The sequence below is a fragment of the Haemorhous mexicanus genome, chromosome 19 (genome assembly GCF_027477595.1).
Source record: "Haemorhous mexicanus isolate bHaeMex1 chromosome 19, bHaeMex1.pri, whole genome shotgun sequence".
In the NCBI taxonomy this organism is placed as follows: domain Eukaryota; kingdom Metazoa; phylum Chordata; class Aves; order Passeriformes; family Fringillidae; genus Haemorhous; species Haemorhous mexicanus.
Genome location: NC_082359.1, coordinates 14,168,686 through 14,187,232, shown reverse-complemented (window position 1 = coordinate 14,187,232; position 18,547 = coordinate 14,168,686). Strand labels below are relative to the sequence as shown.

Here is an 18,547-nt window from a genome sequence, read left to right as displayed (position 1 = left end):
AGGGTGTCACGGACAGCCCTGTCCTCCAGTCTCATGGACGCATCACCCATGTCACCCCTTGTCCTCCACAGAGCCAACACACACTGGTCCCACTGGTGAGTCACACCCAACATCAAAACAGGAGAGCCCTGGCCAATGCTGGGCAGAGATGGGAACACATTGCATTTGGTGTTGCCTCTTTGCATGTTTAATTTAATGAGGAAGAATAACTAAATATCCAGGCTGAGTCACACAGGCAGCGATCTCCCTTTGCCACAGGAGATTTTAGCAGCAAAAGGAGAAGATGGAGGTACAGCCACACTACATGGTGCCCCCAGGGAAGGGGGTGCCTGCTAGCCAGGAACTTCTACCCCCAACACAGCACCAAGGATGAAGAGTGAGACCACTGCAAGAGCTCACTGCTCCATCCCCAGCACCAACTGTAGGGAAGTCCCTGGTGACAGCAGAGTTTCATCCACTGGCTCTGAACACTACCCGAATTTCATTAAAGTGGGTAATTTAGCCTGACTACCCTGGCTAGTTCCCACGGCTGGGACCACAATAGTAGCTAAGCCCAGGAGGAAATTGCATTACTGTACATGGAGGTCTCAAATCTGAAAGGGAAGGAGCAGCTCACACCAACAAGGGCTTTAATACCAGATTAAATGCTTTCACAGCAGCCCGGCTGTTTGAAAGCTTCCAGACAGTCTTTTGTCAATTTAGTTTGCATTGTACTTTGGCTTCAAGAGGTACTTTAAAATGTAACCAACTTTATTTTTTTTTTTTAATGTGGTAGCTTAGCTTTCTTGAAGGGAATTCATGGACCTGGGATGGGCACTGCTCCATATGGGAAGGCGTGAAGTGCTTTAATGGCAAAGGGGCCAAGCAAAGCTCCTCTCTCCAAGGCTGTTTAGGGACTCTATTAAGTATTCTGTCCTTAAAGACTTGTCATTTTAGAAGGCTGAATGAGGCTCCAACTGAAATTATCAATTTTTAATTTCCCCATTAGCAGAAACAGAAGAAGCACAGTACTTTCTCCTGATACAGGGAACAGCCTACATTTGTACAAGGATTTTACTTTGAGAGGCTGATTACCCCAAGCCTTGAACCGGGAGCTAAGCCATGTCTCAGGGACATGCCCCACTGGGTACTTAAACGCAGGAGTTTAGGGGAGTTCTTGGCTAACTCTGGGCAGATGGGAGCACGAGGGCAGCTGGACCAGGATGCGGCATGTGGGCAGCAGAATGCCCAGGGAAAAGGAAAAGGCTGGGAAAGCACCCCAGAAACAGCAAGGATGAGTCTTGGGCTGGCTTCTACTCTGAAATTTGGCACTTGAAAGATGCAGGGCACACACTCATAGGAAACTGCTGTTCCTCCTGTCTCACTGCTCCCTGACATGGGGACACAGAGGAACCTCTGTCTCTCCCCTTGCCCACCACAGCCAGCGGGAAGAAGGGGGGGGAATGGGGGCACAGCCTCGAAGGGCTCTGTGCCACCATGCTCTGCCCACAAATGCATCCTTGTCATTCAAATGAGAAGCGGCCACAAAGGGAGGGCCCTGCCCTAAACAAAGAGCCACTTGGGATAACGGCAGAGAGGGACCACGGGTCCCGGTCTCCACCGATGAATGCAAATGCCTCGAAACACTGGAAGCAACTTCTCTGGGAACAACACAGACAGTGCTTTGTGAGCAGGAGGCTGTGCATACGAAAGCCCCCCGGAATGCCCAGCAATCCCCAGCTGGAGAAACGGCTTGGGGGCATGCATAGACCTTCCCTCTCACCCCTAGCCACAAAGTCAAGAAAAAGCCAAGAAAAAGCCGCTCACAGTCTTCTTTTTTTCACCCGTGCTCTTGTAACCAAACTAAGTCTTTCCTGGCACTCCTGCATCCCTCAGCCACTGATACTAAAGCCCATGTTCACACAGGATGATCTCAGTGATGCCACCACCACCGCCCCACTGTCAACTCCTCTCTGGCAACCCCTGTGCCAGGCAAAGCAACTCCCTAAGGCAAAACATCTCCCTTGGGGCCAAGCTAGCCAAGCCACAGGTTTTGCCCTGCATAGCCATGTCCCCACAACAGCGGCAATGCAGCCCAGTGGGCAGGAGCTGTCTGCCCGAACAGCTGGCTCCCTTACAAACCAGCCAGTCTCCACGTCAGCACCTTCAGTGTTCAGGCTCCACATGCCAGCTATTCTGAAAAGCGCAGCTTGGAGGTAGACCTCCTGCCAGACCCGGTACAAAGCCCAGTGAAATGAGCGCTGTCATTACTAAGTTACTACTAGTGTATAGGAAGTTTTTGCTGCCTGCACCCCTGAGACATCCGAGCTCAACAGCCTTAAAAAGATACAATTTGTGAATGCTGTATCACCCACAGATGGCTGGGGAGGGGTTGGGGGTTTACTGTAAAGGCAGCAGTGCAAAATGCAAAGTCATAAATCTCAAAAGCAGTGTACTAAAATTCAATGGAATCACTCAAGTCAAGCTCTGTTCCATCAGCTACTTTATGTTCTCTTTGTCAGGGCAGCTAATGGAGAAAAAGAAAAACATTAATATCAAGTTAGATTTATAAACTGGGCAGGATATTCCATTAATAATGAAATCTGGAGAATCATTCCATGTTATATTGCTTTGGGCAGCATGCTAACAAGAGCTGCCTTTGAATTTTAGCCCATTTTGCTGAACTTTAATTTGGCCCATCACCATTGTTTCATTTAAAACAAACTCCAAGCAGGAGTGGAGCAGAAGACCGAGCTCAGAGGCACAGTCCAGTTCAGTACTGAAAACCTCTAGGTTACAAGGGGTGAGCATTTGGGATATAAAAGCTCTGTTGACATTGTGCTCTGTTTACTGCAGAGAATTGCTGTATATAATTTTCCAAGGTTAGCAGAGCTTTCTATTGGTATGGTGTCATGTTTCTAGATTTCAAATATTTGATTGAAATGCCCCACAGATCTTTAATTTCTTAGTTGCTTCGTAAAGTGGATGTCAAATCATTCTTGAGGCTCTCACTTCCCTGAGAGTGGTAGTTTTCTGACAAAAGCTCTGAAAATATCTGGCTTCTGTGCTCCCTGCTGCTCAGTAGAGGGCATAAGCTTAAACCTGATTTACGTTCAACCCCTTTGGAAACTCACCAATGCTGTCTCAGGCTGGAGAGATTCTTTGCCCCAGCAAGAACATAAACAGGAGGGAGACAGCAAGCATCCTGACATCAATCATACATCCTAAATGTCGGATTCCCAGTCCGGGAACAAGTCTCGGTTTAACGTAACTCCCCTCTCCCGTAGTTCACTTCTGCTCTAGTACCACCAACCCCACCACCTTCTGCTTTGCCAGGCAGCCCCAGCTCTTCAGCAGGGTTTGGAGAGAGTGCTCAAATCTACTCCAGGACTAAAAAAGTACATTAATGCCTGAAAGTTGTCATCAGTAACTAATAAGCCCCTCGAGTATTAACATTTACCCTGTAAAAGCTGAGTGCAACTTGTTCGGTAGCAAGGGTAAAAGCAGGTCAAAGACAAAGTTTGAGTTAAATTGACTAGGGCAGAACACATCAATCTGTGTGCTGTTTACATGAAATATTAATTCCAGCTTTAACATCTGGTTACAGAGGAAAGTGAATGCACCATAATGATGAAGGTATACTTTATATTCACCCCATTTTCTATTCTCTTAGGAACAGATGGGGAACGATAAGCTGCGTCTTCCCTGGCAGGTGTCTGAGCCGGAGCCTGTGAGCCGAAGCACACGCTTGGAGCCGGAGCCTGCGAGGCGGAGGCAGCGTCCTGTTGCACTCCTCTAAGCGAGCCCTGATCATTAGATAACCCTACCGCGCGGCAAACCCTTCCTTCCTCCCGCCTTCACAGCAGTGCACTGGCAGCATTGCTAAATACACTAAATTTCAGGGAATTTCTCCAAACTGGCGGGTCCAGCCCCAGGACTGCCCGCCCACACCCAGACACAGACGGCTTTCTGACACGCAGGTTTGATATAGTCGCGGGTCGTCTCTGAGCTACAACTGGTATAAGCTACAAGAAACTTCTCCTCCTTCAGGAGAAAACCCCTAATTCCTTCGCTCTCAGCGGGGTGAACCTGTATAGGCCGGCTGCCACCGACCTGGCAGAGACGTGATCTAAGCTCCCCATGCCTGCTGAAACCTGTTATATCCCTGCAGACTAAGCAGGCACCTGTGAGGGGAGAAGCAGGGCCACAAGGATGCTCGCGCTGTGCAGACCCCCGCAACGAAGCCAACCCTCCACCTGCTGCCGGCACAGAGCAGCCCTTAACACATCCCCGAGGCATGTCTCAGTCTTAGGGGATCGCTCTGACTCAAAACGTGCCATTTTACCCTGGTTGCTGCTGGAGTTTGTGTGGCTCCACGGCAGGCAGGGAGCCCTCGAGACAGACCAGCCCTTTCCCAGCGCCTGAGAAATCACCATCCATGTGTGAAAGCTGGTGAGGCCATCGCCCCATGATGCTCGGCTGGGGGAAAGTTGGGTCACCAGGCTGGGGTGCAGGAGAGGCACCATGCACTGAGTGCTAGGGAGAGGGACTCTGAGGGCTCGGTGCAGAAAGTATGGGGTGGAGGGCACTGGGTGAGGGGGGGAAAAAACAGACCCTTCCGTCCGCGCGGCGGGGCACCAGCTGCAACGAGAGGCACCGCGTAGATAATGCTGGAGGGGACACCGGGTGTAAAAGGGCCCGATCAGCGGGAGCAGGACCGAGGGCACTGGCGCAAAGGGGGTACTGGGCAGCGGGGCGCGCCAGGGAGCGTTTCCAGCCGCCGAAGCTCGCCCAGCGCCGCGTGGGCCCGCGATGCCCGAAGGTGGGAGGGTACCCGGCGAGTAGGGTTGCGGGGGAGGGGGGAGCGGAGAGGAGCGGGGGGCCGCGGGTAACTCACAACTCCCCGGGTGATGTCCTCCGCCGCGGGGGTCGGCGCCGCTGGCGCTTCTTGCCACGCCAGCCACAGAGCGAGCACGAAGAGCATCTCTCGGAGGCGGGCGCGGTGCCGGGCGGCGGGGCTCAGCATTCCCCCGCTCTTCGCGGCGCCCGGCCCCGGCCCCGTGATGGGCTCTGCCGGGCTCCACGCCGCATCCGCGCTCCCGCCCCGGGCTGCGGCTGCCGCCGGGGAGGGAAGGAGGAAGAGAGGCGGGGAGCTCCACTCCGTTCCGCGCTGCTCCGCCGAGGATGGAGGGGGGGGTGGGGGGCTCCGCTCCGCCCCACCGGGAAGAGAAGCTGGGGGCACTCTGCTCCGCGCTGCTTCGCGCTGCTGGATGCGCCGTTACATCCCCCCGCTTCCGCAGCCTTCGGAGCGGCAAAGTTGCTGCGGCCGCTGGCACTGAGCAGAGCGCGGCTCGGTAGCTGCAGCTGCCGGGAGTCGCCGCGGCTCCGGCGCCGCTGCCATGCACCCCTCTGCGGCCGGCCGGCGGAGGAGGCGGAGGAGGAAGGGATGCTAATGAGGGAGGCGGTGTCAGGGCTCCGCCGGTGTTGGGGCGGGCTCGCAAGCGCGGTTTGACCGCGGCGCAGCGCCGAGCCCCAGTAGCGAACGCTGCCCGCTCCCTCTACGCCGCGCGGGCAGGAGCGGGCTCAGTCCTCTCCCGTTTTAGTATCTGTGTCTGGCTGAAATCCATCAGGATTCCGACATGGTTTTTTTCTAAACGTCAACATTTCTGTAAGTACCAGCTTAATCTCCGAGTTTTTAAGGGGCTATGGCAAAGACCGCGTGGTTGTAGCATCACCCTCTGTCTCAGCGAGACAAATGTCTGGCTTGTCCCCATAAAAAGCGTAATGGGATCCTATGGCCTCTACAGCGTGTCCTCCCTCGAGAGCTGTGAATCTGCCACATGCTCCGACAGGCCAGATGGCAGGGGACACCCTGACAGCTCTAGCTCCTGCTAGTTCAGGATGAACGTGTACTTCCTACTCAGCATCTGCCTTCCCCAGTTCCTTCTGCCATGTTAATACATTCAACAGCTTTGCAAATGATTTTAAAATCTGGGGGCTTTTAAAATAAAATTGGAGTTTCTGTTTTAAGATAAGTAAGTGGAGATAATGAAGAATGGACACAGATGAAAAATTGCTTCTAGGTGCTGCTCAGGCAAATTTGTAATGGTCATTGATATGACATCTTCTGCACAAATTGATTAATCCAGCAATGAACTGTGCTACTCCTGGAGATTGTTTAATATCAGACAGGACTGGAGGAAACCAGTGGGTAAGGGAAGAAGAAATCTTTGTCCAAAAGAAATTGGTTAAAGAGAATTGGCAGGGAAACCTCACTTCCTGTGGGTGAGTTTGCACTACCCTGTGTCCCTGTAAGCTGGACTGAAGTTACTGCTCCAGCACCAGAGAAATCAGAGGGGAAACACCTGAATTACAGGGCTCAGAGCCCCACCAACAGCTGCCTGAGCTCAAGAGCTGTTATCTCGAGAGCTTTGCTCCATACTAAAACAAAAAGCACATCCATTTTCAACAAATGCAGATATGTGCTGAACCTGCATATTGCAAGAGAGTATTTCCGCATTAGTTTCACCCCATAAAAGCCTCAGAGTTTTTAGGGGGCCAAATGTCAATGAATTTCCCAGCCTCTGACCTCCGTAGATCTCAATGCCCTCTTTCCCTGTCTGCTCAGGTATTAGTTACTAGCACCTGTGCTGTGTCAGCACGTCAATCTGTTTTGCACCACAAGAACCAGCAATGTGAATGATTACTTAGGGGGGATGAATAGTTGCTTTGTCCATACCTTGTTGAAAGTAATTCCCACCATATTTATAAACATTTTTAGCAAGCACTTACAAGAGACAAGATGGCAGATTTCTGCCATAAATTACAAGACCAAAAGTGTCCACAGCCATGCCAGGTGCAAAGAGCTGGGAAAGAATCTTTAATAGTTTAATTTTATTGCATGAGTCTTCCTCCTTTAATAAAACAGTGCTTGACCACCAAGACCCAAAGAAATATCAGAGAGGCTCTGAACACTGTATTTGAATGTATATAGTATATATACTCAAAGTTAGGCATCAAATTTAAGATCTTAAGTAATCACGCTACCTTCACTTTACCATAATGGATGCAGCAGAAGAGCAGCTCTCCCTGGGAAAGTGGAAGCTGTGCCCAAAATAATGAGACACATTGTGCGGATGCCATCAGCTCCTTACAGCTACAGGGAGCAGAGCTGGGCAATAAAAAGGACCTGGTTATAACAAACTCAACTGTGAATATTTTTCTTCTCTTTCCTTTTCAGTAAACAAAAAAACCCCCACTTAAACGGCACAGGTTTAATCTGCGTTTATATCATAAGAACTATATGAGGGTAGATGGAGTTTTCAGGCCATTCGTTACCCAGGTGAGTTGCTGAATAGAATTTATTTAAGGAAGGAACAGCGTGATGATTTTAATTCTGTTAGGCATAGTTTCCAAAAAGCATTCTTTATATTTCAGTTATTGCAAATGAATGAATCAGTTAAAACAGCATTTCAACACACTTTAGCCAAAATATTTGCTTTGCATAAGAATAAAATAGATAACTACAAGCAGCTGTAAGTAAGAGCAAGCAAATAGGCACCCAGAGCAGAGAGCTATTTGTGGTGATGCCTATGGTCTGTTTTAACACAAAACTTCCACGCTAAACAAGAAATGCTAGTAAAGCTGATTTGCACATTCACATTTCCCGATCTGCCCATTATTGTCAGTGTTCTGAAAAAATTTCTGCCCTATCAACCAGGGAGACAGAAACTGCTGTGCAGAGTGAGGGCCAGGCTGCTGCCATTGTCCTTCTCTGTGCAGCTGCTCCAACAACACACACGGAATTCCCAAGGGGCAGCAAGGACTTCCTCCCAAGTCCAAGTGGTAAATCTCAGACCCTGCAAAGTCTGAGAATGGGGACATTTCTGATATTTATCCTGATGCTCTCTAGAAAATTTGGTGGCAACCCAACAACACCGCAGCCTCAGCTCAAGGCCATGTTGCTACTGAGCAGACATCAGCACAGACCATCTGGAACAACACTGGCCACTTCTGCCTCCCTGCTGCATCATGTTCTTCTCACAGAACAGTGTTTAAGGCATTAACACCCATGAATTATAAAACAATACAAAAGAAGATCATGTTCTGCAGGCTTAGCTTTGCTGCAGTGTCCCTAATACAGAAAAGCCTCCATCAAGGTCTTGTAATAATGAGCCAGGCAGAAGGATGGGTCAGAGCTGCCATGTTAATGCAAACCAAAGTGTAATTTTATCTTCACTAGCAGCATTCCTATCCTCGTTCCCATTGCTTTTCAATAACACTCCATGAAAGGATGTTGATGTCTTGTTTAAGCAATGATGAGAAGTTCAGAGGTTAATTAATGAGAAGTAGAACACAGTCACTTTACTGAGGAGAAAGTCCAAGAAAAAAAACAAACAAAATTTTTAAAAGCTATAAGGTATCATTAGATTGCCTTTTCCAGTGGAAAATAGTACTAATTTTAACACTGCTTAGACACTACAGACTGTCCTTTGGCCAGGGAGAACCACAAGTCCTCTGACCTGTATTTTATAATGCTTTAATACATGTTTGTGCTGTCAGTCAGGAAGACACCAAATTATGTGGCCTACATCAAAAGCCAGCAATCTGTTATATTCACACGTACTCTGTACCCTACAGAGACAGATACCTTCTTTAGCAATGTCAGAACAGCTTGTCAATTAAATCTGGCCATATATCTTCTTTTGGCTTGTGACATGTTGATTGACAACCTGTCTGGAGGCCTGGCCCAGACAGCTGGGGGATTTTGCCAGCAAGGTCAGGAAGGCATCTTCTGTAGTGCAATTTCCATCATGGAGCCCCGGAGGACATGTTAACAGACCTCACCTGCACTCTGTGCTGTGGGACCCTCCTGCAAACAGCACATCCCTGACATTGGCTTCTTGCTCTGCTCTTCCTGCTTTGCCTCCAAAATCCTCCTCTGCTCAGCCCTTCTTATATATATCCTGCCAGTTCTGTGAAGTCCCTCTTAAATGGTTTTTGACCATACTCTGCTCCCCACTAAGTTCAGTTTTTTTGGAGGGCAACAACACTTAAGGGTGCTGAGAGCCCTAGGTTTGAACTCTGGATAAATTCAGTTGTTCTTTCTCTTCCAGTTCTATGAATCTCTCTGAGACAAGGATTACGTGGTGTTAACAGAGAGCAACAAAAAGCATTCAGACATTTTATGGGAAAGAACTTCACGGTGACCAGACCCAGCATTCTTAGAGAAAACGTTACCAGAAAAGGGACAGAAATCATTCATGAAGATGGGAGGCAGAGAGGGGATTAAAACAGAAGATGTGAAATAGATGTTATGGAAAGCTAACAAAGCTAAAAATAGTAAAGTATTTAACCAAATTGCCTGGAAGGGCTGTACAATCCCTACCAGCAGACCAAGAGGCTCTCAGGACCAGCTCAGGGAAATCTGATGCAGGAGAATGGAGAACAGTCTCCTGATGGCCTTCCTAATCTTGTTTTACATTTAATTGCTTCTGTTTCTCATCTGACCTGTATCTTCTTGCATTTAAGATTTTCATGAAGAAGTTCAGAAGGTGAGGAAAATCAGCCATTAGCCTAAAGCCATTACTGCACTCATACAGCTGCTTCCCCCATATAATGGGATTTTGGAGCCTGAGTTTATAAATTCAACTTTTTCTTCAGTAAGCAAACAACCTTTAAGATGTGTTTGAGCCACAGGTCTGCATTCAGAGCTAGACACTTACCAAATTACATGTCCAGGTGTTTTTCCCAGACCACTCGCTTACAAAGCCCAGTTGGCAACCATGGAACCTGTTTTGAAACATTGGCAAAAACCCAGGGATATTTTGGAGCTAGTGTTGCAAATTCTGGGCTTTTTCTTGCTATAAACAATAAATGTATTGGAAATACAGTGTCCATGAAGTTAATGTGGCCCTTAGCAGAGCTAAGCACAGCCTAAGGACAGCTGCCAATGCTGCCCAACTTCCCTGCTAATGCCCTGATGGGAAAACCCTGCATTTCTCAGACACAGATATTTCAGTGCATCAAATCCCGACAAATCATTACCTGCCTTCTCAGCAAAGCTACAACCAAAGGAAAGTTTCACACCCTTGATCAGTCCTCCCTGCTTGAAGCCTGAAGGAAGAACATCAGTTAAATCCTTACTTATGAAAACTGTTCTTGGTGGCAAAACTCATTTTGCCTTTGCAGCTATTCTTACCAATGGCAGTTTCTACTAAGCTTGAAAGTTAAGTGGATTCTCTTGGAAGAGGAAGGATTCACTACTGGAAATTTGAGACCAAGTCCCAGGAGGAACATCATTCTCTTACTTTGGTCTCCCCTGGACTAATGAACGTGAGGAACGAAAGCTCCATTTGGACTGGAAGGATTATGCTTCTGTATGTCACAGTCATGTGAAATAAGCAACATAATTTGCGGAGCAACCATGGGAATTTAATTATTTCTCAGGATACAATTTTAATGACTCCTCTCTACGCCATAGATCTTAAGCATCTACTGGTGTCGTGTTGCATTAGAAGCCGAAGTTGCAGCAGGCAGAATGGCAGCACGACAAGAGAAAAAAAATAAACCTCTGAATGGTTTTCCCAAGAACAAACATGCGGTAGCACAGTGTTTTGCTTTGGAAGTAAATTGCTCATGAACCTTCTGGCTTGAAGCTACCGGTAAATATCCCTGTTTGCAATGATGGCCAGTTATATACAGCACAAAATCTCACTGCTCTATTAAAGGTCTTACTGAAAAGTTTTCCTGTTTTACAGAAAAGCTCTTATTTGCCCCGTGTCCTAAGAAAAACAGATTACCACAGCTCCTGTCACTCACAGCACAGCTCAGCTCTTTAGTCTGTCTACACCACAAACTAAAGTGCATCATACACATTAAAAGCTGTTACATAAATCAAACTTTTATTATTATTATTATTTGAACACGAGGTATTCAAAGGGACGGTTTATATACAGCCTCTCTCTTAATCAAAGCACAACAAAATGCCTTTTTTAAAATTAAAGCTTCACTAGAGAAATGTTTTATTATCTTTAAGCAATCCAATACTTTACCCACTAATTCCCTGTGTTATTAAAGCTTGAACAGGGAGACTAGGGTCTAGCTCCTGCAAATCCTCAGTCAATTGAGTTTGGGGTTTCTAAAGCCTCAGTGCCGAGTGATCCAGACCTGAACTCATTGCATCTGAACAGCCAGAGGAGAGCTGCCAGTGGGCAGGAGGCTCAAAACGGCCCTGCTCTGGTCATTAGTAGCCCTATTTTGTCCTGGGAACGGGCAGCTACATGATTTGGGAGCAGGATGGAGAAGGTGGATGAGCAGGTGGCCTGGAGATGTCATGTCTCCAGGCACCTTGGCCTGGAGATTGGGCACAACCAGCAGTGCCCAGTAACCCCAGTCTGACAGCAGCATCATGTCTCTAAGGGGCTCCCTGAGGAAGATACAGGACAGAGGTCAAGATGTTTGGTTGACATGGTCCTGTGTCTGTGGGAAGAAAGGAGGCTGCTACAGCAAAGGTCTGGGGTCCCAGACGCTGGCTTTCAGGAAACACCCTAGAACTAACCACACCAGTGGATGATTGTGCTCTGTTCAGCTGGCCTGAGTGTGAGAGCAACCAGAATGTGCATGGACAGGGGTGTGGGGGGCTCAGTGAGGGGTGTGCTGCTTCCAGCACCCCAACACCCACCTTCTGCCCCACAGCATGCACATTGTACCAAATACCAACCCCTCACCCTGCCAGAGCCATCACTCAGGAGCTCTCAGTGAACACAAGTCCTCACCCAGGGGAGAGGAGCAACGTTCCCTGCCCAGGACAGGTGGACTATATCCTGACAGAAAAACGTACTAGTACAATTAGGCTTATTCCTACTTGTAATGCAATTTATGTGGGAATGCTGGCTCAGCATAGGAATTCACCTGCATTTGTGTCTCCTTCCATGAATGGCACTTTGTAGTCACTCAGACAATGGCAGTGACTAAGATCTGTTTCATCCCTCCTAGAGCATTGCTCCAAGGGCACCAGGAATCGGGACATGCCCAGCCCCGCCCTGGGGGACTCTGCTCAGGGTATTGGTGCAAGGCAGGACATTTGGGATAAGCCGGCTCTGCCGTGTCCCTGCATGGCATCTGAGGTCACAGCCAGGAGCCCTCTGGTTGCTCTTGCTCCAAGAGCAGGGGCAAGGGCCAGTTAGAGGTGGGTGGCAAGAGAGACTGGAGAAAAGTCAAAGGAATAATAAAAAACTGGGAAAAGCTGCCAAAAGAAGCCTGACACAGACAACAGCATGGCAACCAGCCCAGGGGTCCCTACCCAGGAGGTTTGCTGGCCTACACGACTCAGGCGGCTCTTTGTACCTCTTGTGGGATCAGGAACATCCTAGGTACCTGACACCTTTCTCATCATTTGCTCTGCACGCAGATAATATATCCCTCTCACAAGCTTTTCATATGGGAAAAAAATACACTATTTCCTTAGGCTTCAAAAAACCCCACCCCAAACTATTCGCAAGACAGGAGACATGTGGAGGGCTGCTTTGAAATTCAACACACCAACACACCTCCTAATCCAGAGACACGCATAAAGACAGATACTTCAGAACATAAAAATAGTCCCAAACTTAGTCATGTCCTGCCTCTTTTACTCTGATATTTGCTTCAAGAGCCAAGGATCACAGGGGAATCTGCAGAGACTGTAGAGGTAAAAAAGACCCCTTTGGTGCCTAGATGCAAGTGGTCCATTGACAGGAGAAAGACACAGCATCTACAGAGAATAAGACAGTGTTTCATTTGTAGAAACTAGCAAAAATAACCCCAAATAACCCACCATCCACAATAACTGGAGAAATTAAAATAATAAATTACATTTTCCCTCCATTTAAATTATCTTACCAAAACAAAACACTTTTCTTTCATTCTGATTCTGAAAGGATATCCATGAAGATTTAAAAATTACAATAGACCCATTTCTTTCAAAAGGTTGTAGTAACAATCTATATTGTTATATTTGTAATTTCATCAGTAATTGCCAGTGGGCACTGCTGAATGTGCCATCACCTGAGAGACTGAGGAGAGGTTAAAGGGCAAAATTAGAAGAAGACATTCACCTTCCCAAATGGGCCATAAACTGAAGTGACTGACTGCAGCCAACTAAAAAGCAAGGATATTTCTCTTGTGTAGCAAAATAGGAAGCAGGAGGCTCACTGGAGCCCTAAAGACAATTTAGAGGAACAGATAACTTGAAGTGCTGTTTTATAGAGAAGCAGCACAGTTACCACACACCTCAGTGACACTGATTAGCCCCATACTGGAAGCTGACACCAGCACAAACTTTGGCGTCCTTAGGCAGTGCTGGGTAGGTAAATTAAGATTTCTAGCACCAAAACCCATACAGTTTGCCTAAATATTAGCCTTTCACACTAATTTTCCCCTTTTCCATCTTAAATCACTCCCTGGCAAACATGCAGTGTCTGGACATGCCAGACCAACTGATTTGCAGGGGTAGCTTTTTTTTGCCCACCTAAGCCCGGAGCTCCCAGGGAGCTGACTCTCGTCAGCCTGTTTCAGCTGAACAGCAAGTGAAACACTTGGAAAAACTTACACCAGCTAACTAGGAGCAGAGGCATTATCACACCCCAAAATATCAATATTGTGCCTTTTAGCCAGCATGTGACCAGAAGACAGGATGAACAGTGTCACTGAGGAAAGGGAAGGGACAGCCTGTCCCAGCAATGGGAGTGCAGCTGGGTTACAGCCAGACACTTTGGGCAAAGATTTTGTGCTTTCCCAAATGCCAAAGGGCTGGTGTTTGTCAGGTGATGCCCCCAAAACTACCCCACAGCTCCTATGGCTTGGGGATAGGAAGCACTTCCTATCTACTCAGGGGCAGTGTGGTTACTTGGTACCAAACTCTCACTGGGCACAATAAATTTTCTGTTCTCAAACACTGCACCAAGGGAAGAGAGGTGCACACAACAGACACAGCTGAGTGGGCTCCTTGAGCAGCACAAGTCAAAAAACACAGCCCCATGAGTGCCCCCCACCTGGCTGGAAAGGGGTTGCTGCCCTTCCCAGTCAGTGCCAGGTGGGAAGACACCACTAGGTGACCCAAGCACAGGGTGGTGAAAGCAGCTTTGGGGCTTCAGGTAACACATTTCTGCCACAAGGAGGAAATCTAGATAAGAGGACAAGCCGAGCACATTTGCAGCATTAATAAAATATTTTGGAGTCAGGCAGGTGACCACACATTTGACATGGTTAACACACCCATTCTCCCCAAGCTTAGCCCACGTGAAAGTAGATTTTGGTTGTGCCAGTCTGTGTGTCAGTGTTGGATGTTCAAATCTGCCCCCAGAACTCTCTCAAATTCAGGTTGTTCCCATACTTGAACTCCAAAAAATCCATGCAGGTGGGATGAAAGGATGGAGGCAGGATTTGGAGGTGGCAGTGTCCCAGAGGTGCAAGTAGCAGCAGGGCCAGATGCTGCCAGAGAAGCAGGAGGGGCAGCATGGAGGTTGAGCACACAAAGTCTTTGGCTCATGGCTGTGACCAGCCCCAGAAAGGACCGAGTGACAAAGCAACAGGAAACACAACTGTGAAACCCTGTGCAGAGTTTACAGAAAAAAAGTATCTGACATGCTAAAAACCTAGTTTAAAGTTTTTGTTTTATCTGAGCGTGCTAGATGCTTGAGAAAAACTTCATTTGGGGGAAAAAAAAGGCTTTTTTAGCTTTAGTAATTTTCATAGAAGTTTTCTTTAAAGGACAACTCCATTCATCTAGAAAAAAAACCTCCACCCTGAAAAAGCAGAGTTATTTAGAACTACTTCATTTTCTGGTCCCTTAATAACTGCTCTTCCCGATTACTTTTCCCCCTTCCCATGTCACTTTTCTTCACACTTTACACACCTGTAGAAATTACACAGCACACATGTTCAGTTTTACCTGTACCATTTCCCTGAGACACATTTCCACACCTGCTTCATGCCTCCCTTCTCCTGTTGTGCAGGGTCCAACCAGTCAAGGTAGAGAAGGGAGAGAGCCATCAGGCACATAATGTGCTCTCAGCAGTTTGCTGGGAATTCTCAGGGTGTTTTCCCCCTGCCCCAGAGCAGCTGAACTTCATCACAATTCCCACAGCAGCTGAGCTCCATCATGATCCCTAACTTCCAGCCCTAACTGCACAAGTAGGGCAAGAGCACACAAACTCTGAGATGCTGAGCACATTTATATTTCAATTTTTTTTCCAAAATAAATAAGAGAGTTGAATTGAGCTTTATCACTTTCCTTTTAAGGTTTGGCTTTCTAAATTATTTCATTTGGGAGAGGAAAAAGCACCTCCCAAGCAAGGGAAGGCTGGAGAGGTCAGAACCTGGGGCATCAGCTGTGAGGGGTTCCCATCCCTCAGATGCAGAGCAGCCAGTGGCAGAGGCAGCTGGGAGAAAAGTTGAATATCTCAAGCCAATTCAAGAACCATATCATGTCCAGCACTGCTGAAAGATACGAAATGCCTCCAAGGATATCTCAGCTCTGGTGTTCCCGTTGGCTGTGGCAGCTCTTTCCTGGGGTCATGACTCCCAGTGAGAGTCCCAAGCTGGGGTGAACCTGCTGGGTCTGATCCTGACACTGACAGGTTGAATTAAATCTTGTGTTTTGAGCTGAAATGTATAAAGGAGCTGAGGAAAATGAACCACGGGAGTAAGTGATAAGGTGAGAAATCTGCTCAGCAAAACCAACTGCCTCGAGGGTCTCCTTCACATGAAAGGACTTGAGATGGTGCCATGGCAATGGAGAAACAGTGGAGTTCCAGGAGAAATCCCAGAGAAACCTTGTTTAAACTTGGTCTACTTAAAAAAGCAATAGGAAAAGTAGTACAGAGAGGTTTGTGCCCTGGGCCTGCTGCCGTTCTTACAGGTCCCTGTCCCCTCAGGGGGACCTGTCCTTGCTGCTCCCATGGGGGTTGTGTGTAAACATGTGCATGGCCTGTGCTGGGACTGGGCTGCTGTGATCTCTAAAAATGCTAAAAACGCTCAGGAACTGCTTGAAAGCCCCTGGAAAGCTCCTGCCTCCATTCTGCCTAGAGTTGTGTGGTGGGTGGCTGTCACTGCTGTGTTACAAAGGTTAGATGCACCTGTGGAAACCCATGCTGGGTATGTGTGAGTTTTGGTACAGTTCTGTTGGAGGAGACATTTAGGCCTATTCTTCCCACTGCTGTCTGCAGTATCCCCAGGCTGGTGGCAAGGCTGGGACCTCGGCTGTGGGAAGCTGTCAGTCCGGTGGCTATGGGAAGGGGCCCCCCTGGCTGGGCTGCCCCAGCTCTCCTGCCTGCTGAGCATAGGCTATGCATGTCTTTCCCATGTGCATAGTCAGTGATGCCAATGCATCCAGCTGCTATTTGGGTTTCCCACAGGATGCACACTGAGTGCTTGACATGATGTTCACAGTCAGAGATGGCACAATAATCTGAGCAAGAGGTGTTCAGGGCTCTTGGAAATGTCAGCCTTGTACAGCTCAGGCATGCTGGGGCTGCATTTTCCTGTCTGCAGAGCAGGTAGGGAGTTAAAGGTCAGTGCTTGTAAGTCTTCCTTGGCAAGCATCCAGACCTTTCAGTACATGGATACCCACCTGTTCTTCCCAAACTGGATACTGCTGTCCCATGCTTAGGAAGGAGGAGGCGACCTGAAAGTTTCCAGCATGCTGGTGGCACCTGGGCAGTCACTCTAAGCTTCTTGGCTCTGTAAGCAGCTCAAATCTAGCTGGATGTGCCTGAGTGTTTAGTCAAGGTTTGTTCTGCAAGGGATGTGCCCTGGGCTTCGAGAAGCATACCCCTGCCATGGGACAGGCAGTTACAGGGAAGTGAGGGATGGCAGGAACGTCATGCTGGTACTTGGCTCCTCAACTGCCACCCAGCATCCCGCTGTGTCCCACTGAAGGCAGTCCCCAGCTGCCCTGACCATCACTGTAAGTCTGGCCTTGCTGCCAGAGGTCCATGAGGATGGGAACAGCCCTTCATGGAGCGTGGGACGTCAGAGCCTGTAGGGTAGCACAGCAAATGTCCCAACCCCCAGCAGCACTGCCTCTCCAGGCAGAGGCTGCGCAGAGCTCAGCATGTTCTAAGTTTCAAGTTTGTGTCAAATACCAGGCTAGAGGTCTGAGGATCACGTCTTCTGACAGCTCATTGTCCTGCAGGCTGGAGATCGGTGTGAACACAAGGAAAGGCGCCTGATCCCCATTATAATGCTAATCTCCTCCAACTCCCAGTAGGAGCAGAGTAGCATCCTGTTAATGAAATTATAACCATGGCTCACACGGTGCATTTCTGCTGAACACATCTGAAATCTCTTTCCCTCAGAGGCTACATAACCAACGCCTGGGAGTTATCTCGCTGCTGTTATAGTAGCAACACGATTAGAGTGCTGAAGCTAATTTAAATCCTGTTGAATGCTATTGTAATGCAGTGAGTAAAGCTGGTATGTGACATGTTTAGATATCCTTAGAGTGGGCACATCAGGCTGATCCCCAGAAAGTTTAAGGGCTACATTCAGAGACTTCAACACAAATTGCAAATCCCTCATGAGCAGGTTCTGTTTGATGAGACTTTCAGGTGCTTAAGGTACAAGTCTCATTTAATTGTGTGACAACTCCAGGACTTTTAGCTGGTCCCATACTGAAGCACCTTCTTCTATCTTCAGTTATCCTGAGCATCTTCCATTACTGCAATATCTCTGCTGCCAATGTGAGCAACGGGAGTGGAGCTTGGGAAACTACTGTGCCAAACTTGAGCATTGGCAGTGAGGCAGAAGTGGAGCTTAACTGTATTGGTCAATTGTGTTGAGGGTTCTTCTAGTCTTGCTTTATGGGCTTATTAGGGATTTGGGGTGACTCTGTGGGTTTTTAAGAGCTGCGTTGTGTACCACTGAAAAAATGTCTCAGCCTCTGCCCTGTCAAACAGCAATGCAGCTCCCATGCACAGCCAGGACATCACCCTGGGAGTTACACAGAGGCCCCCGTGCCCCGCGCAGGGCAGCTGTGGCAGCCCAGCTAGTAACAAGCAAACCAAACACAGGGCTGAGAGAGTTTGTCTTGACCTTTATGAGCTGCCGCAACACCCCAGAGCTCCAGCAATCGGCACCTTGCAGAGCCTGAGCAAACAACTCTGCAGTGCAGCACGGAATGGAATCGGTCCCTACCCCAGCATGACAGCAGACTGCAGCCTCCAGCTGCTCTCCTGAGCCCGACACTGGGCTGTCTTTGTTATGGTGATATGGAATAGGGTTGAGTTGTGCCTTTTCTCCTGTCTTCTCCAGCACACCTGAGGGCAGATCACAAGGATGCAGTGGAACAGAGGGCTCTGAATTTTACCACCCCCCAGACAGTCACAGAGCATTTTGTCCCAGTTCAAGTCAGCGCCACCTCTGGCTCTTGGCCATGCCAGACATGGATTTTACATCCCACTCCATTCTCTCCCTTCACCTGATGCTGTCAGGATGTTCTCATAAGACCAGCAGGCAGCATTGCACTGGTTTCAGCCCTTTGAGGGAGCTTTTTCCTGATGTTGCTGCTCCTGGTCCAGCCACACCA

General features: G+C 48.3%; 1 protein-coding gene and 1 long non-coding RNA gene across 2 annotated transcripts in view; one reads left to right on the top strand and one right to left on the bottom strand.

The window, feature by feature from the left end:
- MMP17 (matrix metallopeptidase 17) overlaps window positions 1–5,398 on the bottom strand; it is a 52,945-nt gene extending 47,547 nt beyond the window's left edge. Inside the window, exon 1 of the mRNA XM_059863492.1 lies at window positions 4,877–5,398. Within this exon, the coding sequence (XP_059719475.1) occupies window positions 4,877–5,005 (129 nt within the window). The 5' untranslated portion in view covers window positions 5,006–5,398. The remainder of the gene's footprint in view (window positions 1–4,876) is intronic.
- Window positions 5,399–7,219: 1,821 nt separating this feature from the next.
- On the top strand, window positions 7,220–10,725 carry LOC132336185 (uncharacterized). Its single transcript, XR_009488814.1, has 2 exons — window positions 7,220–7,321; window positions 9,096–10,725. It is a non-coding gene; the product is annotated as an uncharacterized LOC132336185 (long non-coding RNA).
- Window positions 10,726–18,547: the final 7,822 nt, after the last annotated feature.